This window comes from Periplaneta americana, chromosome 15 (genome assembly GCF_040183065.1).
Source record: "Periplaneta americana isolate PAMFEO1 chromosome 15, P.americana_PAMFEO1_priV1, whole genome shotgun sequence".
NCBI lineage: Eukaryota > Metazoa > Arthropoda > Insecta > Blattodea > Blattidae > Periplaneta > Periplaneta americana.
In genome coordinates this window covers 113406129-113432947 of record NC_091131.1, presented here as the reverse complement: position 1 = coordinate 113432947, position 26819 = coordinate 113406129, and the positions used below count along the sequence as shown (strand labels likewise).

The window sequence follows — 26819 nt, the reverse complement described above, 5'->3', positions numbered from 1 at the left end:
CTCAATTTCTTTTAATTTTGTAGTCGCCTTGGTGGTCTAGCGGATACCATGACAGCCGTTGGATCTGAGAGTCCCGGCTTCATACTTGGCCGACGGCGATGCTTGATTTTCTCCAACAGCGAGGCCCGTGTCGTAGATTTACTGCACGTAAAAGAATTTTGTCCCTGATAGCTGTAGGAAAAATTTTCGGCCCTTACTTGTCTCTATACCATTTAATTACGAAATAAACTGATCCAGGAAATATGCGGACAGCGTTTCAGAATATTATATTCAAGTCAAGAGCAGTTGTGTCAAGTGGGTTACATTGGGAAGTGCAAAATTTCCTGGCCTGAGATAATTTAAGCGATGTGATTTTGCACGTGTGTACAGCACACACGACGCTTATCAACTACTAGGTTATTTAGCGTCGATGAGATTGAAGATAGCGAGACGGTATTTGGCGAGATGAGGCCGAGGATTCGCCATAGATTACCTTGCATTCACATTACAGTTGAGGAAAACCTCGGAAAAAACCCAACTAGGTAATCAGCCCAAGCGGGGATCGAACCCGCGCCCGCACGCAACTTCAGACCGGCAGACAAGCGCATTAACCGACTGAGCTACGCCGGTGACTAAGAGTTATTCATTTTCATCTTTCCAGCAAGAATAGATATCTTAGTACAGTTCTATAACGTTTGGTAAACAATTTGCAGAAATATAACATATATGAATCGCAGAAAGTATTCGCACCGATGGATCCAGCAGATTCTGTTGGAATAATGTATCTAGACTGATTTCACAGCGATAAAATGAGCCTTATGGCAGTTTTAAGTTTATTACAGTTTTTAGTGGTTAATTTTACGACTCTTTATCATCTGCTATGTTATCTAGCATCTGAATGATATGAAGATGATAATGCCAGTGAAATAAGTCTAGGATCCAGGCTGAAAGTTACTCAGCATTTGCTCTTAATGGGTTGAAGTTTTTAGTAGATTATTTTACGATGCTGTATCAACATCTTAGGTTATTTAGCGTTTGAATGAGATGAAGGTGATAATTCTGGTGAAATGAATCCGGGGTCCAGCACCGATAGTTACTCAGCATTTGCTCATAGTGGGTTGAGGAAAAACCCGGAAAAAACCTCAATCAGATAACTTGTCCCGACTGGGAATCGAACCCGGGCCACCTGGTTTCGCACCCAGACGTGCTAACCGTTACTCCACATGTTTGGATGCGATTTGAGGTAAAGCCCGAAAAACTTCAACCAGGTAACTTGTCCCAACCAGGATTTGAACCCGAGCCCGCTCGTTTCACGGTCACGTATTCTGTTACTCCACAGCGGTGAACTAGTACATGCTATTTCAATTAGAATCATATTACTTACATGCATCGATAGCCAAAGAGTGAGCGCCTGCTTTCCATGCTGCAAATGGAAATTGAAATCTCTGGGAATCTGATGTCTACAACGATGTGTTGGGACAAATTTTTCCCCCATTTCTCTGCTATAATTTTTCCATTTTCTCTGTAATTCATATTCATCCTTAGGCCTATATTACACTATCAAATTTATGTGTCACAGAAGTTTGATAAAATATATATGATAAAATCTTTTACAGTGTAATATAGCATCTTTGATCACATCTAGCTGTGACATAGTTCTGTGATAAAAATTATGGTCATCATCATACCGTTGATAAAATCTGTGACTGAGAAGAAAGAAAATGTAGGACATTAAGTACACATGATCTGTGAAAACCACAAAACTTTTAATATCACATTATGAGACACATGAAATACTTCATCATCCATTATTAAATATTTAGGATTTCACATCTTCACACTGAAGTTCTGTTGATGGATTCCTGTTGTATCTTTTCTCCCTGCCCCAATCTCTAACCCAAATCGTCGGCTTACAGTGTAAACCTGCTAACAAAAAGGAAATTTTGCAAGGAAAACAAAAAAAAAAGTGTTTGCACCTGTGGCGTAACAGTGCGTCTGGCCGCAAAACTAGGTGGTCCAGGTTCGATTCCCGGTCAAGGCAAGTTACCCGGTTGACGTTTTTCCGGGGGTTTCCCTCAATCCAACATGAGCAAATGCTGGGCAACTATCGGTGCTGGACCCCGGACTCATTTCACCGGCATTATCATATTCATCTCATTCAGATGCTAAATTACCTAAGATGTTGATAGTGTCGAACATAACCTACAAAAAAATAAAAGAACTGAGTGTAAATTAACTCTGAAACCTCACCATCTGTATTTTGGATTTGGTCCTAAAGTTTTAGATATTCTTAGCGCGAGCTTCCGGTGGATGATCAGCGAACTAACGTTTTTCGTATTCATAAACCAGTGTTAGCGATATGATATGAATCCTGTACAAGTAATCAGTCAATAGCCGGTGCTAGCTTATCATGCTCGTAGCGCAGACTAGCAAAATGTCTATGCATAGCATTCTCAGAGTTTATTTATACTCAAATTTTTTGTTTCCCCTGTAAACTTTACTTTTTGTTAGTTAACTGGTTTGCAACTCTAAGCCGACGAAATAAGTAGGCCTATGTTTTTTTTCTTTGATTTCTACTTTAGTATTAATGCAATAACCATTACTGAATTTACAGTTACAACAAGCATAGAACTGTTGTGGATCCATTATTAGAACTGTGATGAAAGATATGATAAAATCTTTGACGTAGTGTAATAAACTCAATCTTACATTTGATCATATATATTTGATCAAAAATTTTATCATATTCTGTGACACAGAAATATGATAGTGTAATATAGGCCTTACTGCCACTGTACTAACAACAGAGAAATCCTGCATAGGCCTATGAATTTTGATCAGGAGGCAAACTCATAGAACTCGTAGGCGAAAGGAGCAAATAAAAACATAAATCTACATTGTTGGTCTAATATCTGACTGTGGCACCATATAATTTAAGCAGAGAATAATCAAACCGTTTACAATCACTAGACTTTGTAATTTAATTTTAAAAAAAGTTTTATTCTTGAAGGATTATGACAAAGATTTCTCAAAGGACTTCGTTTCTTGCTGTAATTGAGGACTTGAATTGACAAACATCCCAAGTCCATCGAAATAAATTTTTCAGGACAGCAAAAAAACCACATAGGCTTGCAATATAAGATAATCTATTAAAATAAATATTTGTATGATTAAAAGACATTCTGATAATCAGTGCAGAGAAGCATCACACGATCGGCAGTCCTCGAAATGACTGAATTTTTCGAGTCGTTTATTTAATGATGCTGTATTATCATTCATTCATAGTGTTCTGCCCAAGGGCAGGTCTTTCACTGCAAATCCAGCATTCTCCATTATTTCCTATTTTCTAGCTTCCTCTTTGTCTCATCATATGATCCATAAGTATATCTTAATGTCATCTATCATCTCATAACGTATTCTGCCCCGAACTCTTCTCCCGTTCACCATTCCTTCCAGTGCACCCTTCAGTAAGCAGTTTCTTCTCAACTGGTGACTCAGCCAATTCCTTTTTCTCTTCCTGATCAGTTTTAGTATCACTCTTTCTTCATCCATTCTTTCCAACACAGCTTCATTTCTTATCCTGTCTGTCCACTTCACACGCTCCATCCTCCTCCATATCCACATTTCAAATGATTCTAGTCGCTTCTCTTCACTTCGTCGTAATGTCCATGTTTCTGCCCCATACAATGCTACACTCCACACAAAGCATTTAACTAATCTCTTCCTTAGACTGTATTATCTAGGTTGTTATTCAGCGTCTGTGGGAATTGTGACTGTCAAATGGTATTTCGCTAGATGAGTCGAGAATTCGCTGTAAATTACCTGACATTTGCCTTATTGTTGGAGAATACTTTGGAGAGACCCTAATACTAATCGACTTAAGCCTGATTCTAACCCGTGCCCTATCGCAATTTTGAAACACTCATTACACCGAGACTACGCCGATGATTCAAAATTATTAATTCTATTATGATTCCAATTTCGTAATTGCGTTTATTTTTCCTTTAAGTACTCCGAAAATAATGCTCTCTGAAAATTCACACAAAAACAACCATAGTTAATATGGGTTTGTGGAAGGATAAATGCTTGTCACTGAGAAAACATCTTGGGCTTATAGTCTCGAAATCAATGTGAAAAACAAATAGGCCTACACTAAAAATGGAAATAGGCCCTAATTGCTGTCGTATGGAAATTTTAATTTCGTTATTTGAGACGTCGGTGACTACGAACTGTGCCAAGAGCTAGAGTCCTTTTTCTCAAAATAGAAGGACGAATTGGAACATAATTCCTAGAGTTATACTCCGTTCACTTTTTTCTCGGTGAATAATATTTCAAAAGTCATTACTTAGTACGAACTGTGCCAAAAGCTAGAGTCCTTTTTCTCAAAATAGAAGGACGAATTGGAACATAATTTCTAGAGTTATACTCCGTTCACTTTTTTCCTTGGTGAATAATATTTCAAAAGTCATTACTTAGTACGAACTGTGCCAAAAGCTAGAGTCCTTTTTCTGAAAATAGAAGGACAAATTGGAACATAATTTCTACAGTTATACTCCGTCCACTTTTTTTCTTGGTGAATAATATTTCAAAAGTCATTACTTAATACGAACTATGCCAAAAGCTACAGTCCTTTTTCTCAAAATAGAAGGACGAATTGGAACATAATTCCTAGAGTTATACTTCGTCCACTTTTTTTCTTGGTGAATAATATTTCAAAAGTCATTATTTAGTACGAACTGTGCCAAAAGCTAGAGTCCTTTTTCTTAAAATAGAAGGACGAATTGGAACATAATTCCTAGAATTATACTCCGTTCACTTTTTTCCTTGGTGAATAATATTTGAGAAGTCATTACTTAGTACGAACTGTGCCAAAAGCTAGAGTCCTTTTTCTCAAAATAGAAGGACGAATTGGAACATAATTCCTAGAGTTATACTCCGTTCACTTTTTTCCTTGGTGAATAATATTTGAAAAGTCATTTCTTAGGAAGCGTAACTTAGGCGATAGCGTGTTTTTCTGTTGATGTGGAGCTGCGCACGGGCGTCAGTTCGATTCCCGCTTGAGCTAAGTGGTTGGGTTTTTTCCGAGTTTTTTTCAACTGTAAACCAAATGCCAGGTAATTCCATGGCGAATCCTCGAACTCATCTTGCCAAATACCATCTCGCTATCACCAATTTCATCGACGCTAGGTAACCTAGTAGTTGATACAGCGTAGTTAAATAAGAGAATAAAATTTCGAATTAATTTTGCAATTTTATTGATAATCTATACAAGCAGGGAAACGAAGTAACTTCAAATAACTTATATATACAAACAATATTGTAATGTCCCTTGCTTCAGTCTAGCTGTTTGAATACAGGATATTGATCCCAAATATAAACACATAAGCGCTCTAAAATTACAGAATCCTCCAAAATAATAGCGTACTAGACAACTAGACAATTAGTACTTCGTCTGAGAGTTTCTATTCGTGCACCTCATATGCATATCAAGAGGTTTCATTAGTCATTAAACGTAGCCTACATAAAGGACTGGAGTTCAATGACATGTTGTCACTCTTTACTATCAGAGATCTTCACAATTTTTATCGTGATGACATCTGTTACCAAAATTTTGTAAAATTGTAATGACGGGCCATCTTCATTAGTCAACAAATGGATCTTTTATGGCAAACAATTTTATTTAGGACTCATTCTTCACATAAAATTTAATACCACTTACTTGGGACTAGACTCGTGTACTTTGAGTTTAGAGGCAAGTACGATAGCCACATCTTACAGAACGATGGGATTCATTATTGTTATTTTTCATTGTTCGTGTTTTTGACATGCGTTGAAGTCTCCAAGGTATTCTTTGCTGGATTCAAGTATTATTATTCAATATTCGTGTTGTAAACATGCGTTGAAATCTCTACATTATTCTTAACTTATCCCTATGCATGATGGACATAATGTTTACTATGAATCCTAGCTTCGCGGTTCAAACCCTACAGACGATGAATTTTGAAGAGCGATACAATTATTAACATCCATTCTTTGGAAGGGAAGTAAAGCTGGGGAGGGTCGTATCGTTGATTAACGGTACGTATAATAAAAGTCCTGAGTGAGAAGGCTCTAGGCAACATTTAGGCCTATAAGTCATTTCTTGTCCATGTTTTATTTGTTTGGAACCACAGTGGAAAGAATACTTGAGTTTGTTGCCTCTCTACTTCATCCGCAATCTATGACATCCATTTCATATCATGATGTACAGTATTAGGGAATATTCTTTTTGGAATAATTATTTCCTTATAATTACACGAATAATTATCCATTATCACTTCATGACGACACAATTAATCTTGCCGACCAACATAGCAATAAGTTATATGATCGAGTCCTGGAGAGAAAGTATCTTGAGATTGGAATCCAACACATAGGCTAGATTCCGCCTTTCCTTATCTTCCCTGATGATGGAGTCAGTACGTAGTTTCAAAACATTGCATGTCTCTAAATCTATAAGGCTGTACAACATCCATGAAGCGCTCGCCACATTCAACAATACCAGTAAAATTAATAGTACTGTATTCATAATGAAGAGACATGTAACTGTATGTAGGTTTATTTTACTATAACATTATTTGGTATTTAGCCTATTAGTCCTTTTATTCTTGCTGACTTACGCACTTTGACAAAATGGAAACCCATATTTCATAGAGCCCAAAAATTCAGCCAATTGACTAGATGTCATAAACCATTATTTGTTCTTAAATTGTAAAATGTCCGAATAGGCCCCAGAAGGAATGTTTTACGAACCTACCTGTCCTACACTAAAAATGAAAGCGTCCACTTTTTATGGCTGACGACACCTTCACCTTGGTGACAAGAACTACACGTTCGCAAGACTTGAGTTTCGAATCCGCTGTTGGAAAAAAACGGAGCTAACACAAATCTCGGATTACAGTCCTGATTTCTGAAAGAGATGATCACGAAGACACTGACTGACCTTAAGAACTGAAGGCGCTGTGTTTCGTAAACTAGTGCTTATCAATAAGCTATCCCTCCCTTTATATAATTATTCTGGTAGTCTGCTTCTCTTTTTTATTGATCTAAATGAAAAAGTAAAGACGACTTATTTAGTAGATCTGTAGATTGCACTTTTTTCATTGCCATGAATGATAAATGGAATTACAATATTTCGTAGATTCTCTATATTCATCTTCACGTGAAAAAAAATGGTCGACAGGGGGTTCCTACTCGTTAGAATCGCTACAAAAGCTAAATATGCTTGATTGACCCACGCTATTATACAAATTAAATTCCTTCAGAAAGATGTGTACTCTGCAGTGAGACAAGTATCCAACATGCCAGGAGTTCATATAAATATTATTTCATTTACGAGACTTGTTAGGATGTGAGATCACGCGTATTTTTTGTTGATGTATCTCCCTCTTAAATTCCTCTCTTTTCATTGTTACTTACCAAGAAAATGATGGAATTAATTTTTTAACATCCCATCATAAATTCCAATAGACCTAATCTCTTCCATTCCTAGTATATTAAATCGTAAGGAAATAAACGCTTCATATTTAGATAGGCCTAGGCCTATTCCTGTAAATAAATTATAAGATTAATTTTAATTGAAAATGTTGCCCTTCTACTTCACCCGCAATCAATGACATCCATTTCATATCATGATGCACAGTGTTGGGAGATATTCTTTTTATGTCCAGTTATCGATTTGAGTAACTGTGTACGATATGAAATGAAATAATGTTTGGTTGCATTATGAAGAAATGATTCTTGTACATCTTTTAGATTTTTATTTCAAAATGATTGTTTCTGAATATTATTAACGTTTTGGAAAACAGATTAGCAATGGTATTTATTTCTTAAAGATCGATTTTCTGAAGTTCTTTTATATAAGTTATATTTGTATATGTAGGACCTATTACCTTTCTAAAGTGTTTATTCTTAATTGAAATTATCTCACTATTGGAACCTAGACTCGCCGCTTGCAGATAGCATTCATTCATTCATAGTATTCTGCCCAAGGGTAGGTATTTCACTGCAAACCCAGCATTCTCCAATTTCTCCTATTTTCTGCCTTCCTCTTAGTCCCCGTATATTCCATTTTCAAGCGACTTTCTCTCTAGGACTTGATCATTTATTGCTATGTTGATCGGTAAGATTAGTTATGTCGTCATGAAGTGATAATGGATAATTATTCTAGTAATTATAAGGAAATATTTAAAAAAATTATTATATGTTAATGTCGTCTAGCAAATAGCACTAAGTTACTAATTTGAGCGTATTGAGCCAAAAGAAGATTAAATCTAAATTACTCTATGACCGAGGGAATTGTAGAGATAAAATTAGTTTGATCTCTAGACGAACTTTCCATAAAAAACTACAACATTAATTTGTAAAATGTATCTTAATGTAATTATATACCTTCGTAGACAAACACTTCTACATATAAGTTCAGGTAAACTATGCCTTTAAAAAATAACTTTAATAAAATGTAGAATTTTCAATTAAGCAAATAATTTACAAAGAATTCAGTTTAGAAACACCATTAAAATACTGGGATTATCAAAACAGAGGTTAATTAAATTAAAAAATAACAGAGGTATTTTAATGGAAATAAAATGAATGGCTGCGTAAGATGGTTGTAACAAGGTGAATGCCGCTTTCAATATATTTTGCAGTTAATTTTGCGTCAGTCAGCGGCCTATCCGCGCACTTGTATGATTTGTGGCGCTAATGTCTTGACATAGGCTTGCTAGACGGATTTATTCCTCCAACACATGTTCCGGAATGTTTTAGTGTGCAACAAATTATGTTGGTAATATGTTGGTTCAGTAATCCCTCCAGCTTAAGCATGTTATACTTAAATTTATGACACTAAGATCAGAATCTAGCAAATTGAAATTGGCTACTGGAATATTGACTTCCAGTTGCGAGAAAGGAATGACACGTTATTTACTCGTATTAACTGCGTTTCTACTGTAACAAACTTTTCACATCACAAGCTTTTTTCATTTGGTGACTTGAATGCTGGAAAAAGAAAGCCACTTTTATTTCATTATTACAAGTATCTCATATTGGGTCGGTTAGCCTACTTAATTTAGTGAGTCCAAAACACTAACAGGTATAAATATTGTGCTTTTAAGATAGCTAAATAAATACCTAACAATCACGAATCGTTTTCAATTAAAATTAACCTTATAATTTGTTTACAGGAATAGGTCTTCTAAATATGAAGCGTTGATTTCCTTACGATTTAATATAGGAATGAAAGCGATTCGGCCTATTGGAATTTATGGCGGCATGTTTAAAAATGATGTTTTTAGTTTTTAGTATGCGTCTAGGAAAATGGTAGAAAAATCAGTTAAGAGAAAACAAACGGGAGAAAATAAAGCGAAAAGGAAGCATAACTATATAGGCTAGATAGCCTAGAGGAAATAAAAGATAATCCAGGAAAAAAAGAAAGATGCTCACAGAAATATAGAATAGGGGAGGTGAAAGGTAGGTGTGAAAAAACATAACTTATAGAAGGATTGTCAATAAAAACAGCTAGAGCAAATGATTGGAAAAAGAGACGAAGAAAGGAAGGAAGAAATAAGTTTGGTCTATCAACTAGCGTAATAATTTTATAGAATAAAAAATACACCTGTTTTTTTTTTAATTTTTTAAATCTTCAGTAATCCTATCAAAACTGTATTTGAATAAATGAAGAAATAATAAACACAAGTAATGAATTCGAAGAAATGAAGAAGAAGAAGAAGAAGAAGAAGAAGGAGAAGAAGAAGAAACAAAAGAAGGTACCAATTCATAATGTAACAAATGAAAATAGAGAAAAGATGGAAAACTAATTATTTGAAGAAGGAGACAAGGTTTTAATTAAAACGGAAACAGTGAAAAAACTGAAAAAGAATGAAAAAGGAAGAAAGAAAAAAGTAAAGATAGGAAAAGAAAGTACAACTGAAAAGGAAAAATAAACACTGAAAAGAGGGCAATGAAGGAGTAAAATTAAAGGGTGAATAAATGAGTGAAGTAAGGAGCGGAAGGGAAGCACAAATTAAAATAGGAAGAAAATTATAAACTACTGTAGGCCTACATTAACTCGTAAAAACTGTGAACTTGTTACGCTGGATTGTGTATCTTTCTTAAAAAATGTAGGTAATAGTAATGAACTTTTTCAATCTAAAGCTCATTGAATATACAAACTATATGACTGTAAAATAACAAACTGGAGCAATAGTTAAATGAGAATGACTGGGAAGACCATATTATCTATAGCATTCCTGGTCAGCATAAATCTCACATGAGCTCGAGGGTAAGAAGAAAGAACGAGACTATGAAATAAATAAAAAAAAATGGTAGAAGAAAGGAAGGAAATGTAAAAGAATGTAAGTTAAAAGGAAATAACGAAGGAAATTAAAACAGACAGACAGATTAGTGCAGGTTAGGTTAGGCAGGTTAGATTAGATAAATTAATATAGAGATTATATTAGATAGATGTCAGAATGACCGAACGACTAAAAAATTGAACAATAGAAGGTTAGAAAAATAGACATAAAGGATAAAAGAAAGCAGAAAAAAGGTAGGGAAAAAAGATTTGAATAAAAGTAGTAGAACGAAGGAAGGGAAGATATAGCCTATATAGAAATAATACTTATTAGCAGAATCAAGGATAGGTTCCGATTCCAAAATGTGAGTCAATAATTTATTTGTCTGCCCATATATTCAGCGCTCTTCCCGAATGTCTCCTGTCAATTGGTGTGTAATGTAGAACTGTCTTTGGCAACCTCTTGTTTTGTTCTATATTGCTATATTCTCGCATTTAGTTCGTTTGTTGCTAATTATTTTCTTATGCCTTAATTAATTTTTGTCTACTAACTGCAACTGCAGAAATTTCATTTCTGAGGACTGCACTTTCTTCATAGACAAGGCTCTGTTTCATATAATAACATTGAGATTGTCATAATTTTATACAGTTTGATTTGGCTACATTTCCTTTTTTTATTACCGCTATATGAAATTCTTATGGTCCCATAGGCGCGTTAGAATGAGACTATTTTTTTTTCTTGAATATCCCCGTCTGATGTTTAGCTTAAAGTATAACCTAAATATAACGTAAGTTTTTAAATTTTGAAACTTGTTCTATGGGTTTGTTATCAATGATACAGGAACTCAAATGTGACCTGTATCTCTACAAATAATTGCCTATATTAAACAAGTAGCTAGTCAGTAGGTAAATAAGTGTGAAACGGAATGGACTCCACATGTAGGCCTTGAATGCCTGAAGATCGATTGGTTTTTATAGTCTGAGGTAATTCCTGTCGAGGGACGAGAATTCGCACTGATCCTCTGAGAAGATGGAATGACTCCCAATGGTGGATTTTCCTATAGGTGTGTAGATGATTGTAAAGAAACGTAACGTAAGATAAAGGAAAAGAAAGAAGTCTTGGCATTTAAAGACAAATATCACCTAGTGTAATCCTGCCTTCATTCTCAATCTAGATTACATTCGAAGATACGAACCTGACGTCCGAGAGCTGGACCGGCCCTCCTCGTGACATCAGCATAGCAGCTACCTGTTTGTGTATGTAAAACAAAGAACCTCCATTGGCCAAGACGCCTGCCACTGGGGAAGGGGGCCCCACTTCTTATTGGAAGGCTGTTCTTCTTTCGCACCGCCTTGCTTGACTTTTTCTTTGACTTTTTTCCCCCTCACTCTCTCTGCTCATTGTTATTTCACCTGTTGCGTCGGGGGAAGGGGGGAACTTCTTGAGGGAACCACGTGGTCGGTTGCTTCCTCGGCGGTTCTTGGGCTGGGTCTTCAGTTGGGCTGCAGAAGCTGACCAAGGAGGAGGAAGGTCAATACCAGGATAGACCAAACCGCGTGTGTTCGCTCGTGGGCGGTATTCGATTCCTCGACAGGGATCGACCTTGATTCTCAAGTGACTGTACCATCGAGGATGATGGACAGGATACTCCGTAGATGACGTTGTGAAATACTCGCATGACGTAATAATGTGTTGTGCTGCTGGTGGTCAACAGAGAAGATTCTTCTTTTGACTGTGTTAAAAGTGATAATTAATTTTTTAATGTATCAACGCAAACTTGTTGCTATAGCAACCTATGGGTTTTTAAGTGATTAATAAATCAGTGCACGAAATAATATGTTCTCGAGTGACATTCCTATGGGTAAACAGAAGTGAACTGAGTGACGTTTGGTGAAATATCTGTTTTTATTTCATTAATTAATGAAGAATAAACTCGTGCTGTTAACCAGAATAGACCTGGTTTTGAATCTGTGACCTTTCGAAAATTTTTCTACCCTGTCGCAACTCGGAACTGTATTTGAACTTGAAAAACAAAAGACAATAGCAATGGAGACTTGCGTCTTGATCCCACAGGAGTTCTCCTTGGTGTTGACGGCAGGACCCGCCCCATCTGTACCATCAACAACTCCTGCCGTAGACAGAAATGCCAACAAGTTGCCAGAGATGAGAGTCAATGTCTGGACCAACGCTAGGATTCCTCAAGGAACTCTTATCTACCCTTTCCAAGGCACAATCCGCTTGGACAAGTTGGAAGTCTATAGCTACTTGGACGACAATGATGTAAGTACAGATAATTGTTGTACTTAGATGATGTATATAGTCCTATTTGTTTTATTTCCCACTCTGCTAAGATACATTTTCATGATGATGGTGTATAATAATCTGCAGTTTGTTACAGCGAGAATATTGTTGACTGTGGCTACTCTGTTGACATTTAAATACTTAGTAATATAATCTATTAATCGGACGATACATTCTTTACCGAATTACCGTGGAGTCTAATTGTATCTGTTTTTAAGCCTTTAAAACTGAAATAACAATCTGTTTATCATGAAATAGCTGAAATCTCGTGATGTTTAGCAATATGTTAGTGATAGACCTACGTACGTTCAACGAAAACAATTACATGTAAGCTTACTAGGCACAATTCGCGTGAACAAGTTGGAAGCCTGTAGCTACTTCGACAACAGTGATATTGTACAGACAATAATTTATGTCAAAATATTAGTCTAATATTAATTCTTTTCATAGGCTATTTGTTTTGCTTTCAACATTGTTAAAAGGCGTTGTCTTAGTGATGGTAATTGTAGCCTAATCAACGGGTTTTATAGCGAAAACGTTTTTAACTACATAACCTTACAAAATTGTCAGTAGTAACATCTATCAAATGGGACGACTATCCTTAAAAATAAACTTTTTTTTAGCGAATCATTACAGATAGCCTAATATACTTTCTGAATGCTCTTGCACTGACACAGAAACTCTTTGCCATTAAAAAAAAATAGTCCTAAACGGTGGTCTAGTGGTTGCCGTGCTAGCCGTTGGATTGGGTTGGATTTGAGGTGCGCGGCTTGAAACCCGGCCGAGGACGATGCAATTTAAATGACGATAAAATCCTTACCATGACTTGCTCCGTCTGGGAAGTAGAGCCATGGGTCCCATGTCGTAGATCTGTGGTACGTGATAAAACTCTGTCACTGATAGAGGTCTTTGAACAAAATTGTCTGCCATTTCTCGCCCAAGTAGAATTTTGATGCAGAATAACGTCTGTAGTTGAAAGCGTCGTTAAACAAAAATACTAAGCTTATTACTACATGGTAAACATTGACCGTTGTTCGTCATTTTTGTATAGAAATCCCTAAGTGTTGTTATTTGGAAATAACTGTGTTTCTTCACTCTAAAATATTTAAACAAATAACTTCTAGGTCCCATTTATATATTTGTAGTCGGCTTTGGTAGCGTAGTTGGTATAGCGCTGGCCGTCTATGCTCGAGGTTTCGGGTTCGATCCCGGCCCAGGTCGATGGCACGATGGCATTTAAGTGTGTTTAAATGCGACAGGCTCATGTCAGTAGATTTACTGGCATGTAAAAGAACTCCTGTGGGACAAAATTCGGGCACATCTATGACGCTGATATAACCTCTGCAGTTGCGAGCGTCGTTAAATAAACCATAATTAAAATTAGCCTTTATATTTGTACCTTTTCATATATATGCAAATTTAGGTCCTATGTATAGGTCTATATAAAGTTTTGTTTTTTTTTTTTTTTCAGCCAGCATAACGTACTATTTCCACTTAAACATTAAAACAAATATAACTTATGAAACATCGTCTTTCTACACACTCTAAAAATAATAATAATAATAATAATAATAATAACAATAAAGATGTACTTTCGACGTTATGTGAAAGCTTGTCGTCACTTCGAATCCTGGTGAAGTAATGGATACTTATGCACTGCCATTTGATATGCTGCGTTGTTAATTGGAACTTCAACATCATTATGGAAATCTGTTGAATTAAATGCAGTTATCCATTTAAGATTTCTTTTAACTACTGAAACCAATTAAATACCGTGGAATGGTGATGATGATGATTATGATGGTGATGATGATGATGATGATGCGATAAAGGATCACTATTGAAGTTAAATATCAAGAGAATTCTATGTGAGCGGAGAAAGAGGATGTTCTATTCTTTTGATCTCGACTAGTGCAACTGTTTGATTAATTCTAACACTTCAAATATGGTCCTGTGCTCTTGTGATATGCTTCACTTACCAGTGTGAGGAATTACTTTCATAAATTTAAAATACCTTTAGGATAAAATTCATTATATCACAGGATGATGGATAACTAAGTTTAATTTTGTCTTTGATGAGAAGAAATAATCCGTAAATTTCGCCTGCGACACTTTCAGAAACAAAGTTCTCGTATATACGTAAACATACGACTTAGCATTCTAGTTTTACTTGTGTTACCATAGAAGTATGCCGAGGACTCTCGTGTTCCTTAAAATAGTCACCCTCTGCTGGGTTTGGATTTACGAATACCGGATATAGAAGTAAGCATGACAACCGTTCTGCCACCAATGATTGCGGTAGACAAAAGCCTAAATTCCTATATGGTGCAAGCCGCAATTAATGCAATCAAAAGAAAATATTTTTCAATTGGTAATCCACTGTTGCTCACTCGCTTTAAAATTTGATGGAAAACATAGACTCCACCTTATTATTGGAAGTCTCAGCTTTATTTTAAGATCTGTAGTCACTAGAGTTGTAGCAGGGATCAGATTTCTAGGTCTAGGTCGACCACCAGGTTGTTAAATTTGAATTAGGAACTAGGAAGTCCATAAAAGTATTAATCGATTATAATAGCTATACCAAAAGTTATGTGCTGTACATAAGATTTCTCAAGATTTATACCTACAACTTTTTACAATCTACGTTCTTTTGCAATATATATTGCTATTGCAAAATTTTCTATATTTTGGAAAGTAATATCGAAGAAAAATAGATAAAAGGTAACACAACTTAAGTATTTAGGAGCTGACCTAGTCAGTATAATTAATTATACAGTAACTTATAAAGAATTAAGGGAACTGGGAAATGATTCCTGTACTCATACTAAAACACTTCAGTACAAAAATTGAGTTAAATATTTCTAGGCTTTTAGTGGTCAGAGTGGAATAAAAATTACCATGATTATAAAACAAATCATTTCAAATTCAGTGGCATAAAACACAACTAATTAATTTTTTATCCAAGTGCAAAAGAGTTCCTAGCTGATAACCTGTTTTCTACTTTCCAAAACGTAACCTCAAACTTTAAGTGACATTACTTGCTGCAATCTTCACTAATAGGCATATTCCTTGTATTTATTTTAAGTTATCAGTAACGTATATTGTAAAGTAAAATACAATATTTAGTTAAATATTTCACACTTAGTGAAACAGAAAAAAATTATACTTTAACAATTGTTGCCATTTTTTCAATGTATATAATATGCTATATACTTTTTCATATGTTATGTGTGTGATATTAAGCAATCTATAGGTTTACGTTATAGAAGATAGGTTGCAGAAAATACTGTAAAAAATGCATGTAAATAGATTAAGTAATTTAATAGAAAAATGCACTTCAAGTTTGAAAAATTTTAACTTACAGAAAACTGCATTAAAAATATGTATAAGTACATGCGCCACCATATTTAAAGAGATAATTTAAAGGGCTTATCTGCAGAGATTTTCTATAATATGTATATATATATATATATATATATATATATATATATATAATATATATATTTGTCCACACCTGTGAAGTAACGAATAGCGCCTGTGATCGTGAAACCAAGTGTCCCGGGTTTGAATCCTGGGCGGGACAAGTTACCTCGTTGTGTTTTTTCCGGGGTTTTCCCTTAACTCAATATGAGCAAATGTTGGGTAACTGTCGGTGCTGGACCCCGGACTCATTTCACAGACATTATCACCTTCATTTCATTCAGACGCTAAATAACCTGAGATGATAATACAACGTCGTAAAATAACCCACTAATAAATAAATAATATATATATATATATATAGTTTTTAAAGAGCAACGTTTTTAATTTTTAAACAAAATAAAAAACTGGGATTTTCACCCCAAATGACTAACCAGTTCTGTAAGAAAATGAATTTGCAATGCATATAAAATTTATATTTATCTTTATTTAATACACAATAACAAATAGAGTACATGAATTATAAAAAAAAAAACTTTTATTTACTTATAAAATCATTGTTACACCTGCTTCTTCCGGAGAGGAGTATCGTTCATACAAGTAAAAAAAGAAACATATTCTGGTGAAAATGATAGAAAAATAATATTATATGAAAATACTAGAAGGAGTTAAAATTAAATGAAGACGAAAGAAGGAAGAGAGAGACTTAGAGCGTAGTTTATATTTCAGTGTTCGTAGTAGTATCGACTGAAGTTTGTTTTTTTAATTTAATATATTGGATCTGTTAATGCTATCAGCCACTGACTGTGAGTTCTTTTAATTAAAAAACTAGATTTTTTTTTATTTCATCCACTATTATGCAACATTTTACTGATCATAAAATTCGCATTACCTCGTAATTATTCCGTTCAGTTATTTTCCTTACTCACCGTCGCCTTCGCATAATAATTAGCCTACATCTCTGCCACGGCAATGTAAATATTGAGTTATTTAAATTATTTTGTTATGGAAGATCTACTATTATAATTTTACATAATGTGAAAGTGATAATTTGTGTATTTTCAGAATATAGTTAGTTTTATTTTATACCGTGTTCCGTATGTAACAGGTTACTTATGGTGTAAGAATTTTTCTTATCACTTTTGTCAATTTTGGGCCTCTTTGAACCCGGCGCCAGTCGAACACGCAATGTAGCTCCCACTACATTGAACAACTGCACATCCAATCTTCACCTTAGAAAGCCCAGAATATGTCCTACGAGAAATTCAACTCCCGAATCTAAGCTCCAATGTTAAAACTTCCCTTCAACTTCAGAGAACATCACAGTCGGTCAGTTTTCTTTTCACAATTTTTGTGCGATCTACTTAAAATGTTATGTAGACAAATGATCACTTTATCTTATTTTATAATATAAGCTAATTATTTTTTAAAATTTCCATTGTAGTTCATTCTAGTTGATTACAAAATTCTAGAATTACCTCATCAAGTGTAACAGATTGCTGGCCTTGTTATATGAAAAATTTTTAAATTTGACTTTACCTGAAAGCCGTAGTTGTGTGTTCGAATTCTGTCTGTAGCATTGATAACTGTATGTTGTCAATTTGATACTTTTGAATTAAGAGGAGGCTGGTGCTTATCATTGTTACTGGATTTTTTGTTGGAAATACGTGAAAGGACAAATCCAGGTGTTTTGAGGAAATTCCTATGATTGCGTGCAAATTCTGTACAGGAATTAGAATAACAGAATCAGGATAAATAAATACAATTCACTGTAAGATTTAAGCGTGTGTAACGAGCGGAATGACAGTCAATTCCCACTAATACTTACTTAATTACTTATAGATTTTAAGAAACCCCAAAGTTCATTGCCGCCCTCACATAAGCCCGCCATCGTATCCTATCCTGTGCAAGATTAATCCAGTCTCTATCATCATATCCCTCCTCCCTCAAATCCATTTTAATATTATCCTCCCATCTACGTCTCGACCTCCCCAAAGGTATTTTTCCCTCCGGTCTCCCAACTAACACTCTATATGCATTTCTGGATGCGTCCATTCGTGCTACATGTCCTGCCCATCTCAAACGTCTGGATTTAATGTTCCTAATTATGTCAGGTGAAGAATGCAATGCGTGCAGTTGTACGCTGTGTAACTTTCTCCATTCTCCTCTAACTTCATCTCTCTTAGCCCCAAATATTTTCCTAAGAACCTTATTCTCAAACACCCTTAATCTATGTTTCTCTCTCAAAGTATACTGTATACGTTACTAATCAGCGATGTATGCAATGAAAGAGGAAAGAAACTGACCATCCTATCCCATTATCTCCTGTCTTAGTTGCCTCATGAGTAACGCGTTATTGGTACCACTTCTGAGGTTGAAACTTGTCTTCGTACAGTTGGCTAAACAACAACTGTAAGTTCATGAGAATATCCCGTAAATACTCTGTTTCTATTCACCCATCTGTACGTGAGCAAAGCCAACCTCGGTTACGCATGTATTGTGCACGCATCTCTTTCGCGGCAATGCCAAGGTGCAACTAAATAACGCGTTTAAAAATATATTACAAACAGCCCCATGGATTATAATTATAATAAATTATTCCATATAGGCTATGTAGGCCTATAGGTCTAGACTATATGCGGACTACACTTGTGTATTGGAATGAATTCGTTCACATTGTTGAGTTTATCGGATATGACATAAACATTCCCATGTCAATCGAAGCTGAATGACGTCAGTGTAATTTTCGTTCCACAAAATTCTTTTTTATTTTTTCTATTAATATAAGTCGAATACAAGTTAAGGCTGGTTCACAATAAACCGGGAACGGAAATAATGTTGAAAAATTGTATTTAAATGTGAGCATTCACAATTAACTATTGTGAACGCTCACATTTAAATACATTTATTTTAACATGATTTCCGTTCTCGTTCTCGTTGTCGTTTCCGTTCCTATTTATTGTGAACCAGCCTTTAGACGTTACACGTCAAAATATATGAAGAGTTAACAAAGAAAGGATAAGAAGGAGAAGATCGTAGGAGCAATGAAATGAATGGAAGAAAGGGAAAGAAAAATAAATAAATAAATAAACTGAAAACATAGGAAGATAGAATATAAAGTGAAATACTGATTTAAAAATGGAAATAAGAAAGAAGAAAAGAAAAATGTGCGAAAGTGAAATGATAAAGAAGAGAAACAAAAGCAGAAAATGAAGAATTGGAAAGGGGAAATACAAAGTAAGTAAATGCAATGGAGAAATAAAGTGAGAAATAAGAATGAGATAAAATAACAGATTAAAGAAACTCTTCAATCTCAAGTAATTTCTGACACACTAGGGAATCTCCCAGGTGACGAGGCATGCTGAAATATCTCGTACTCATCGCAAGGACAATTCTGGACTACTTGCGTCGAATATTTAACTCGCACAGACAATGAAAAGAGAGTGAAAACATGCACGCCTAGTGAAATGTGCAACTTGCTTTTATGATTCATGAGAAACACAAAGAACTTAATGGATGTGTACGTTTTCTCAGACGTCACTTTTTTAATAACAACGTTTCCACGGTAACGGGAGTTGAGTTTTAACGCTTTATTATCGCTCTCGACTTGAAATCCTACTTTTTTAAATTAAAGTTAGGTTTATGTTGCACAAATTTCAGTCGAAAATTTTATTGAGAAAATTTAACAATTTTTACTCCCTTATGTCGCAGACGACGCTTTAAGAGCCACTGTCTCCACTTGGGAACATTTTTTTTTTAGATGTGACACATTTGTATACAGATGAATTTGATCCTCCTGACATGGCTCAGCACTGCGCTGGACTTCCAATTAAAGATGCAGAGAATATCATGTCGATGTCGGAGAAACATCCATGGTTTTGGCAGGATTAGAATTCATGACCGTGCTTTTCATTCAGCTGGGGTACAATTTATTATTATTATTATTATTATTATTATTATTATTATTATTATTATTATCATTATTCGGTTATTATTGAGATATAAATCAACTCTTTTTTAAGCCGCCCGCGCATATTCAGTGCGCTGTCTCTAAATTTTGACGTTGACGAGAAATTACCTGTAAAATTTTCCTGGAGCCCTCTAATTGAGGAATAAGATTCTTAAACTTATCATAAATTTATGCTAGGACCGACTTTGAATGCGCAGACCTTGGATTCATCGAAATTAATGATAATCTCTTGATAACTGATGATGGTGATTATTATTATTATTATTATTATTATTATTATTATTATTATTATCATCATTATTATTATGCACTTCAACTGATTCAGTGAAATTGGAAAATATTCAAAAAAAATTATTTCCTCTGACTTTAATTATTAGATTACTCGTAAATATTTTAACTGTTGTAGCATTTATTCTAGACGTCAGAATTTTGATTACCATTTTTTTTGCTAAGTTATCAAAGATGATATTGATTGTGAGTCTATCATAAACAATATCAGCCTTCGTATACCTACAAAGGGTTTAAGATTTCAAAAACAATTTACAACAGAAATTCAAAATCTCTTTCCCCAGTCTGTAGATGCATAAAATATGCCAATTTGCATGGGAACAATTTAGATCCTTTTAAAGAATAGTTTCGTTTATTAGTATTTACTGTCCTTGTTCTCATTTTTTATGTATGTTTTTCTTGATTTAAGATATTATTTATTTATTCTTCCATCTTTGCATCTTCTGTTTGTGTATTGTGCTGAACTATAATTGGCCTCATATTGAGATTTACTCTTAAGTCCAAATTTAGACTTTCTTTTTGACTTACAGTGGCTCTAAACACAGTGAGATCTTGAAGGTACTACCAAACAAATAATACAGGACATTACTGTTCCTCCGAACAACATCCACATCTCGGTTATAATTCGAACCAAAAACCTTATTGTCCACTCGTCAATACTGTGACTTAAATGTTGCATAAGTAATATCATTGCAGGACATAGTAAAATACATTATTATTATTATTATTATTATTATTATTATTATTTCTATTATTACATATGGATTTCTTAGACCCATACTTACTTACTTACTTACTTACTTACTGGCTTTTAAGGAACCCGGAGGTTCATTGCCTCTCTCACATAAGCCCGCCATTGGTCCCTATCCTGATCACGATTAATCCATTCTCTATCATCATATCCCACCTCCCTCAAATCCATTTTAATATTATCTTCCCATCTACGTGTCGGCCTCCCTAAAGGTCTTTTTCCCTCCGACCTTCCAATTAACACTCTACATGCATTTCTGGATTCGCCCATACGTGCTACATGCTCTGCCCATCTCAAACGTCTGGATTTAATGTTCCTAATTATGTAAGGTAAAGAATACAATGCGTGCAGTTCTGTGTTGTGTGACTTTCTCCATTCTCCTGTAACTTCATCCGTCTTAGCCCCAAATATTTTCCTAAGCACCTTATTCTCAAACACCCTTAACCTATGTGCCTCTCTCAAAGTGAGAGTCCAAGTTTCACAACCATAAAGAACAACCGGTAATATAACTGTTTTATAAATTCTAACTTTCAGATTTTTTGACAGCAGACTGGATGATAAAAGCTTCTCAACCGAATAATAACAGGCATTTCGCACATTTATTCTGTGTTTAATTTCCTCCCGAGTATCATTTATATTTGTTACTGTTGCTCCAAGATTTTAGAACTTCTCCACCTCTTCAAGAAATAAATTTCCGATCTTAGCAGGATTATTTACTGTAAGTGCTTACCTATTTCTTAATTCGTTATTTTACGACTCTTTATCATCATGAGTGCAGCATTCAGCGTCGAAGCACGTATGGGCGAATCCAGAAATGCATACAGAGTATTAGTTGGGAGGCTGGAGAGAAAAATACTTTTGGGGAGGCCGAGACTTAGATGGGAGGATAATGTTAAAATGGATTTGAGGAAGGTAAGATATGATTATAGAGACTAGATTAATCTTTCTCAGGATAGGGGCCGATGGCGGGCTTATATGAGGGCGGCAATGAACCTCCGGGTTCCTTAAAAGCCATAAGTAAGTAAGTAAGTAAGTAAGTAAGTATTATTATTATTATTATTATTATTATTATTATTACTGCGATATAGAGATATTTCTCATTGTCCTATAATTATTTCTGCGACATGCTCTAAGATAGCATAGGACATTCTTTAACAAGAGAAAAACGAGCATGCCCTATTCGAAGTTTGAACCCTCGACCGTGTTTTCCACCTAACTTCAAAGCCATTTCTTAGCATTTCGGTACACAGTGGCCGGGCGTATTAACAGCATATTGTAAATATGAATACCCCAATCGAGTATCGAAGCTACGAACCGGATGTTTACGCACGTGACTTAAGAAAAAAAATGTTCAGATGTTTCAGACTTAAATGATTATACAAGCACCCTTGCTTAATTTTTCTCGATCCACAATTATCACGGCATTATTCATCTCGTCGTAGAACAAAGAACTCGAGAAAAAAAGATATAAAACTTTCATAATGATCGATAGTGCATAAATACTTGGGGTAATGGTTAGGAAAGCATCATTAATCTTTGAGCCTTCTTTATAAGGAAGTTATAAAATCTTGTTACGGACTGCAAGTGGAGTAGTATTACTCTGAGAATCATGTAACGAATTAATTTTGTGACAGAGATCAAAGATTAATTTAAACGTAAATAAAAACACAGTTTGCTTTTAATTGTATTCCATTAAGACTATTCACAAGGTCAGCGTTAGTTTTCAGTATCGTGGCGTGCTTAATGACATACGTTTATCACATATCTGCTTGTTTTTTCACTTCCTGTCTTACGAATTACAAAATAGAGATATTTTATCAGCCTCATACAAGCTTGCTTTCTTGTCATTATCGTATCCCAAATGTCTATCATAAAGTGAAATATATCATATGCGTACTCAACTGTAAAATATTCTCAAATATGTAAATATATAGCATTCAAATGTAATGATCAGGGAACGGATTTATATGGACTAAAAATATATGAAATATGTAAATATATATGTAGTTATTTTTACCAAAATATGGAATTAAATATGGATTTTTACCAAAATATGGAATTAAATATGGACTTAAAATTATAAAAAAATGACTATGTACGTTAAATATTGGTACATTTTAATCAAACTAAACAAAAAATATAATGGACGTACCTTATCTTCCAATGTAGTTTCAACAAAACACAATTTTTATTGTCTGTTACCATAACAATAGGTTACAAACATTTCTTTCAAGTGCTGAAAAGTGAATCTTCTTCTATTGTCTCTGAGGATAGATTTATACTGACTAAAAGAGCGTTCGACGTCACAAGAAGTAACTGGTACATAATTCAATTTCACAATGTCTGCTGGGGATAAGTCCAAGTTAATCTTCACTGTTGATTCACCACTCATCACAGCAACAACCTTTTGTAGTTCTTCATATCCAGGGTTTTTTGAAAGTACAGTGTCCACCTTAGCTCTTACTGCATCTGCAACTTTACCTCTACCACGATTCAGTTGTTCCACAGTACTATTTATAATTTCAAAACTTTCAGATAGTGAAAGGTGCCTATTTTGGAGACTTTTGAGCGTTTTTATGATGCATGAAAATGTATGCTGAATGTGAGCTAAGTCATTCTTCACACTTATGTCACAGGTAACTGTTTTCGCAGTATCAATTGAGACTGCATCTTCAGAGTCCAATGCAAGGAGAACATTGTTAATAGAGTCTATATGTTCGGCATAATATTCAACTGCTTCTAGCCATGTACCCCATCTAGTTAAAATTGGCTTTGGTGGCAATGGAATTTCAGGGTACATTTCTTTCAACACGTTAACTCTACTGGGAGCTTTGAGAAATACTTTTTTCACTGATGAAATCAACAAATCTACTTTAGGGAAATTGTCTCTGACCACTTCTGCCACACGATGAAATGCATGCGCCACACAAGTAAAATGAGTCAATTTAGGATATACAACAGATAATGCTTGTCCAGCTTTGACCATATAAGGGGCAGCATCGCTAATAAAGAATAACACATTATCGTACATAATACCCTTTGGCCACAGGATACCCATAGCTTCGTTGAACAGTTTAACTATAGTTTTGTTATTGCACTTTTCTAGAACATCACAATGTAAAAGAATTCGTTCAGAATATTGTTCACTTAACAAACCGATAACTACATTACCAACAAGTCTACCTTCTTTGTCGGGAGTCTCATCAATGGAAACCCAAATTGAACTATCTTTAATTTCATCTCTTATCTTCTGTATTGTCTCATCGTAGATGGATGGAGCATACGTCTTCCTAAGTGTTGACTCATCCGGGATTGTATGTTGAGTATATTTTTCAAGGAATTCCCTGAAGACCTTATTCTTTAGTTTGTAGAGAGGAATATCAGCAGAGATGAGAGAACGGCACAGGTCGATGTTAAACTCAGATCTTACATTCGATGTTGTTGGTTGTGTTAAAAACAATTGTCTCTGCTTGGAATTTAGTTGTTTGTTGGCCTGATGTTTACTAGTTGTAATGTGTTGTTGCACCAGGAACTTTTGTGTAGATGATACTGCACACTGACACAAATTACAAAATAATATTTTATTGTCAGTTGATAAACCATCTTCTTTAAATTCTGAAATGTAACTTGTTAGTTTTGATTTTAAATTGACTGAATGACGTACTTTTGGCATATTTACCGTCTTTATAGTATGATTTACAAAACTGAACCTATGTGTACTCTGACTGGCATTTAACTGTTGAGCTGCACAACTGAAGTCTGTTAAAAATTTTAAATTAAATTAATACAGTTTTGTAACTTACTTTCCCATTGTTGATAGGACTGCTAATTTTCAAATAACTCTGATGTTAAAGGGATTACTGAACATGTGTTTAAATCTCTATTGTTGAAATGTATTTTTAAAAGTTAATGGAATTTTGTTTTGTTTTATTGTTAAACCTAATATAATATGGACTGTTTTATATGAAATATGGAAAATATATGGAAATTAACGAAAATATGTACTAAACTCTAAAATATGGAAAAATATGGAAAATAAAAGTAGGATTTTTCAACCCTACACATTGTGAAACATAAAGATAATGCAAAATATAAATTATATTAGCTTTATAAGTAAATATGTATTTACATATAAATCCTTTCCCTGGTAATGATGATAGCCTAATTGTGGATTTCTGATGATAGTTATTTTGACAAAATATATCACTGAGATTGTGAGTTTCCAGTGGTCGATGAAGCAAAACAGAAACGAACTGAAATTTCGCAATTGTCAAGTTAATATCCTTGGGTAACTGAATTTATTTATTTAAGTTCATATAAAAAAGTTTAGATTATACGTTTGTAGAACTATACGCGAGTGTCGATTTCTGAACCCATGGACATCTTTCGATTCCTAATAGCATTGTCTCCATAACTGCACTTGTGGCAGTAAATTCCATGCTTTTATTTTATTTTAAAATTCTTGTAACTCAGTAGTATCTTATTGCACACCTCAGTATAAATCGCAATAAAAATGACATTTTAACAATACAACTTCAAAAAATAAGTATCGACGCTGTGCTTTGTCGGTATTTGCAAATTTTTACTATGGTCGTCCAAAATGACTGTCCATTTAATCAGTTGTCTTTTCAAAACTCACTACATTACGTTGTTAAAATTCGAAAGAACAGTCAAAGTGTAAATAGAATATACAGAGATTCACAAGGCGTTACCGCCACTTACGGAGCTTATTTTCGAAGACATTCTGAGCAAAAAATGTCATAAAAACATATATTCCATTCTCAATATTTTCAGAGTTACACTAATTTGAAGTTGTTTGTAAAATTCCTTTTTTGTTTAGTTTTAAGGGTAAAAATATTACAAATAGAGAATGAATTATTCAGAAGTACCATTTCTTTAATTGGCTAGAATTCTGAAGCTAAACATGTGTTGTTAATTTCTTGTTGCTTTGTACAGATTTCTCTTTTTTTTTCTAACTAACAATTACTAGGTTTACATTACTCTTACGCACTTATCGCAATTGTTACAAATCACACGACTTCTAGCAAGTTGATTCTTTACAGTTAAATTTTTTGATTTGTAACAATTGTTGTGATAAGTGCTTGAGGAAAATGTAATTTTGTACTTAAATGTGACAGAAATTTCTGTACGAAGCTACTATTGAATTCACAACACATTTTTAGCTCAGAATACTAGCCAATTAAATAAATTATACTTCTGAATAGTTCATTCTCTACTTTTTTATAGAATCCAAATAGAAATGTTTATTTCAAATATAAAATTTCAAATGCATCGGAAGATACTATAACATTTATATAATGATACAGAACAAAACATATAATACAGAATAATACATCAGACACAGAATATAATTACAACAATAGTAATAGGAATAAAATAATACAATCAATATAAAAAGAGGATACAATAATATTAACAAAATTTGAGGACCGAATGAGCAGCGCTCGTGTTCGGTCGTAATGTTCTTTTTTCATTTAAAACTAAAAACAAAAGGTATTTTACAAACAACTTCATATTAGTGTAACTCTGAAAATATTGAGAATAAGACCCAAGTTTATGTGACTTTTTTGCTCAAAATGTCTTCGGAAACATGCTCCGTATGTGGTGGTAATTCCTCGTGAATCCCTCTGTGTCAGAGAATATGTGATGTGTGTTAGATATATAATAAGTCTAATATTTATATATTACGTTTTAAAGTATCGCAGGAAGAAATCAAATTTGCAAAAGTTAGTGTTATTCTTAATAGCTTCTTAATGGC

General features: G+C 34.4%; 1 protein-coding gene across 1 annotated transcript in view; it reads left to right on the top strand.

The window, feature by feature from the left end:
• Positions 1-11816: 11816 nt before the first annotated feature.
• Positions 11817-26819, top strand: part of LOC138715267 (zinc finger protein ZFP2-like) — a 647197-nt gene continuing 632194 nt past the window's right edge. Inside the window, exon 1 of the mRNA XM_069848008.1 lies at positions 11817-12590. Within this exon, the coding sequence (XP_069704109.1) occupies positions 12357-12590 (234 nt within the window). The 5' untranslated portion in view covers positions 11817-12356. The remainder of the gene's footprint in view (positions 12591-26819) is intronic.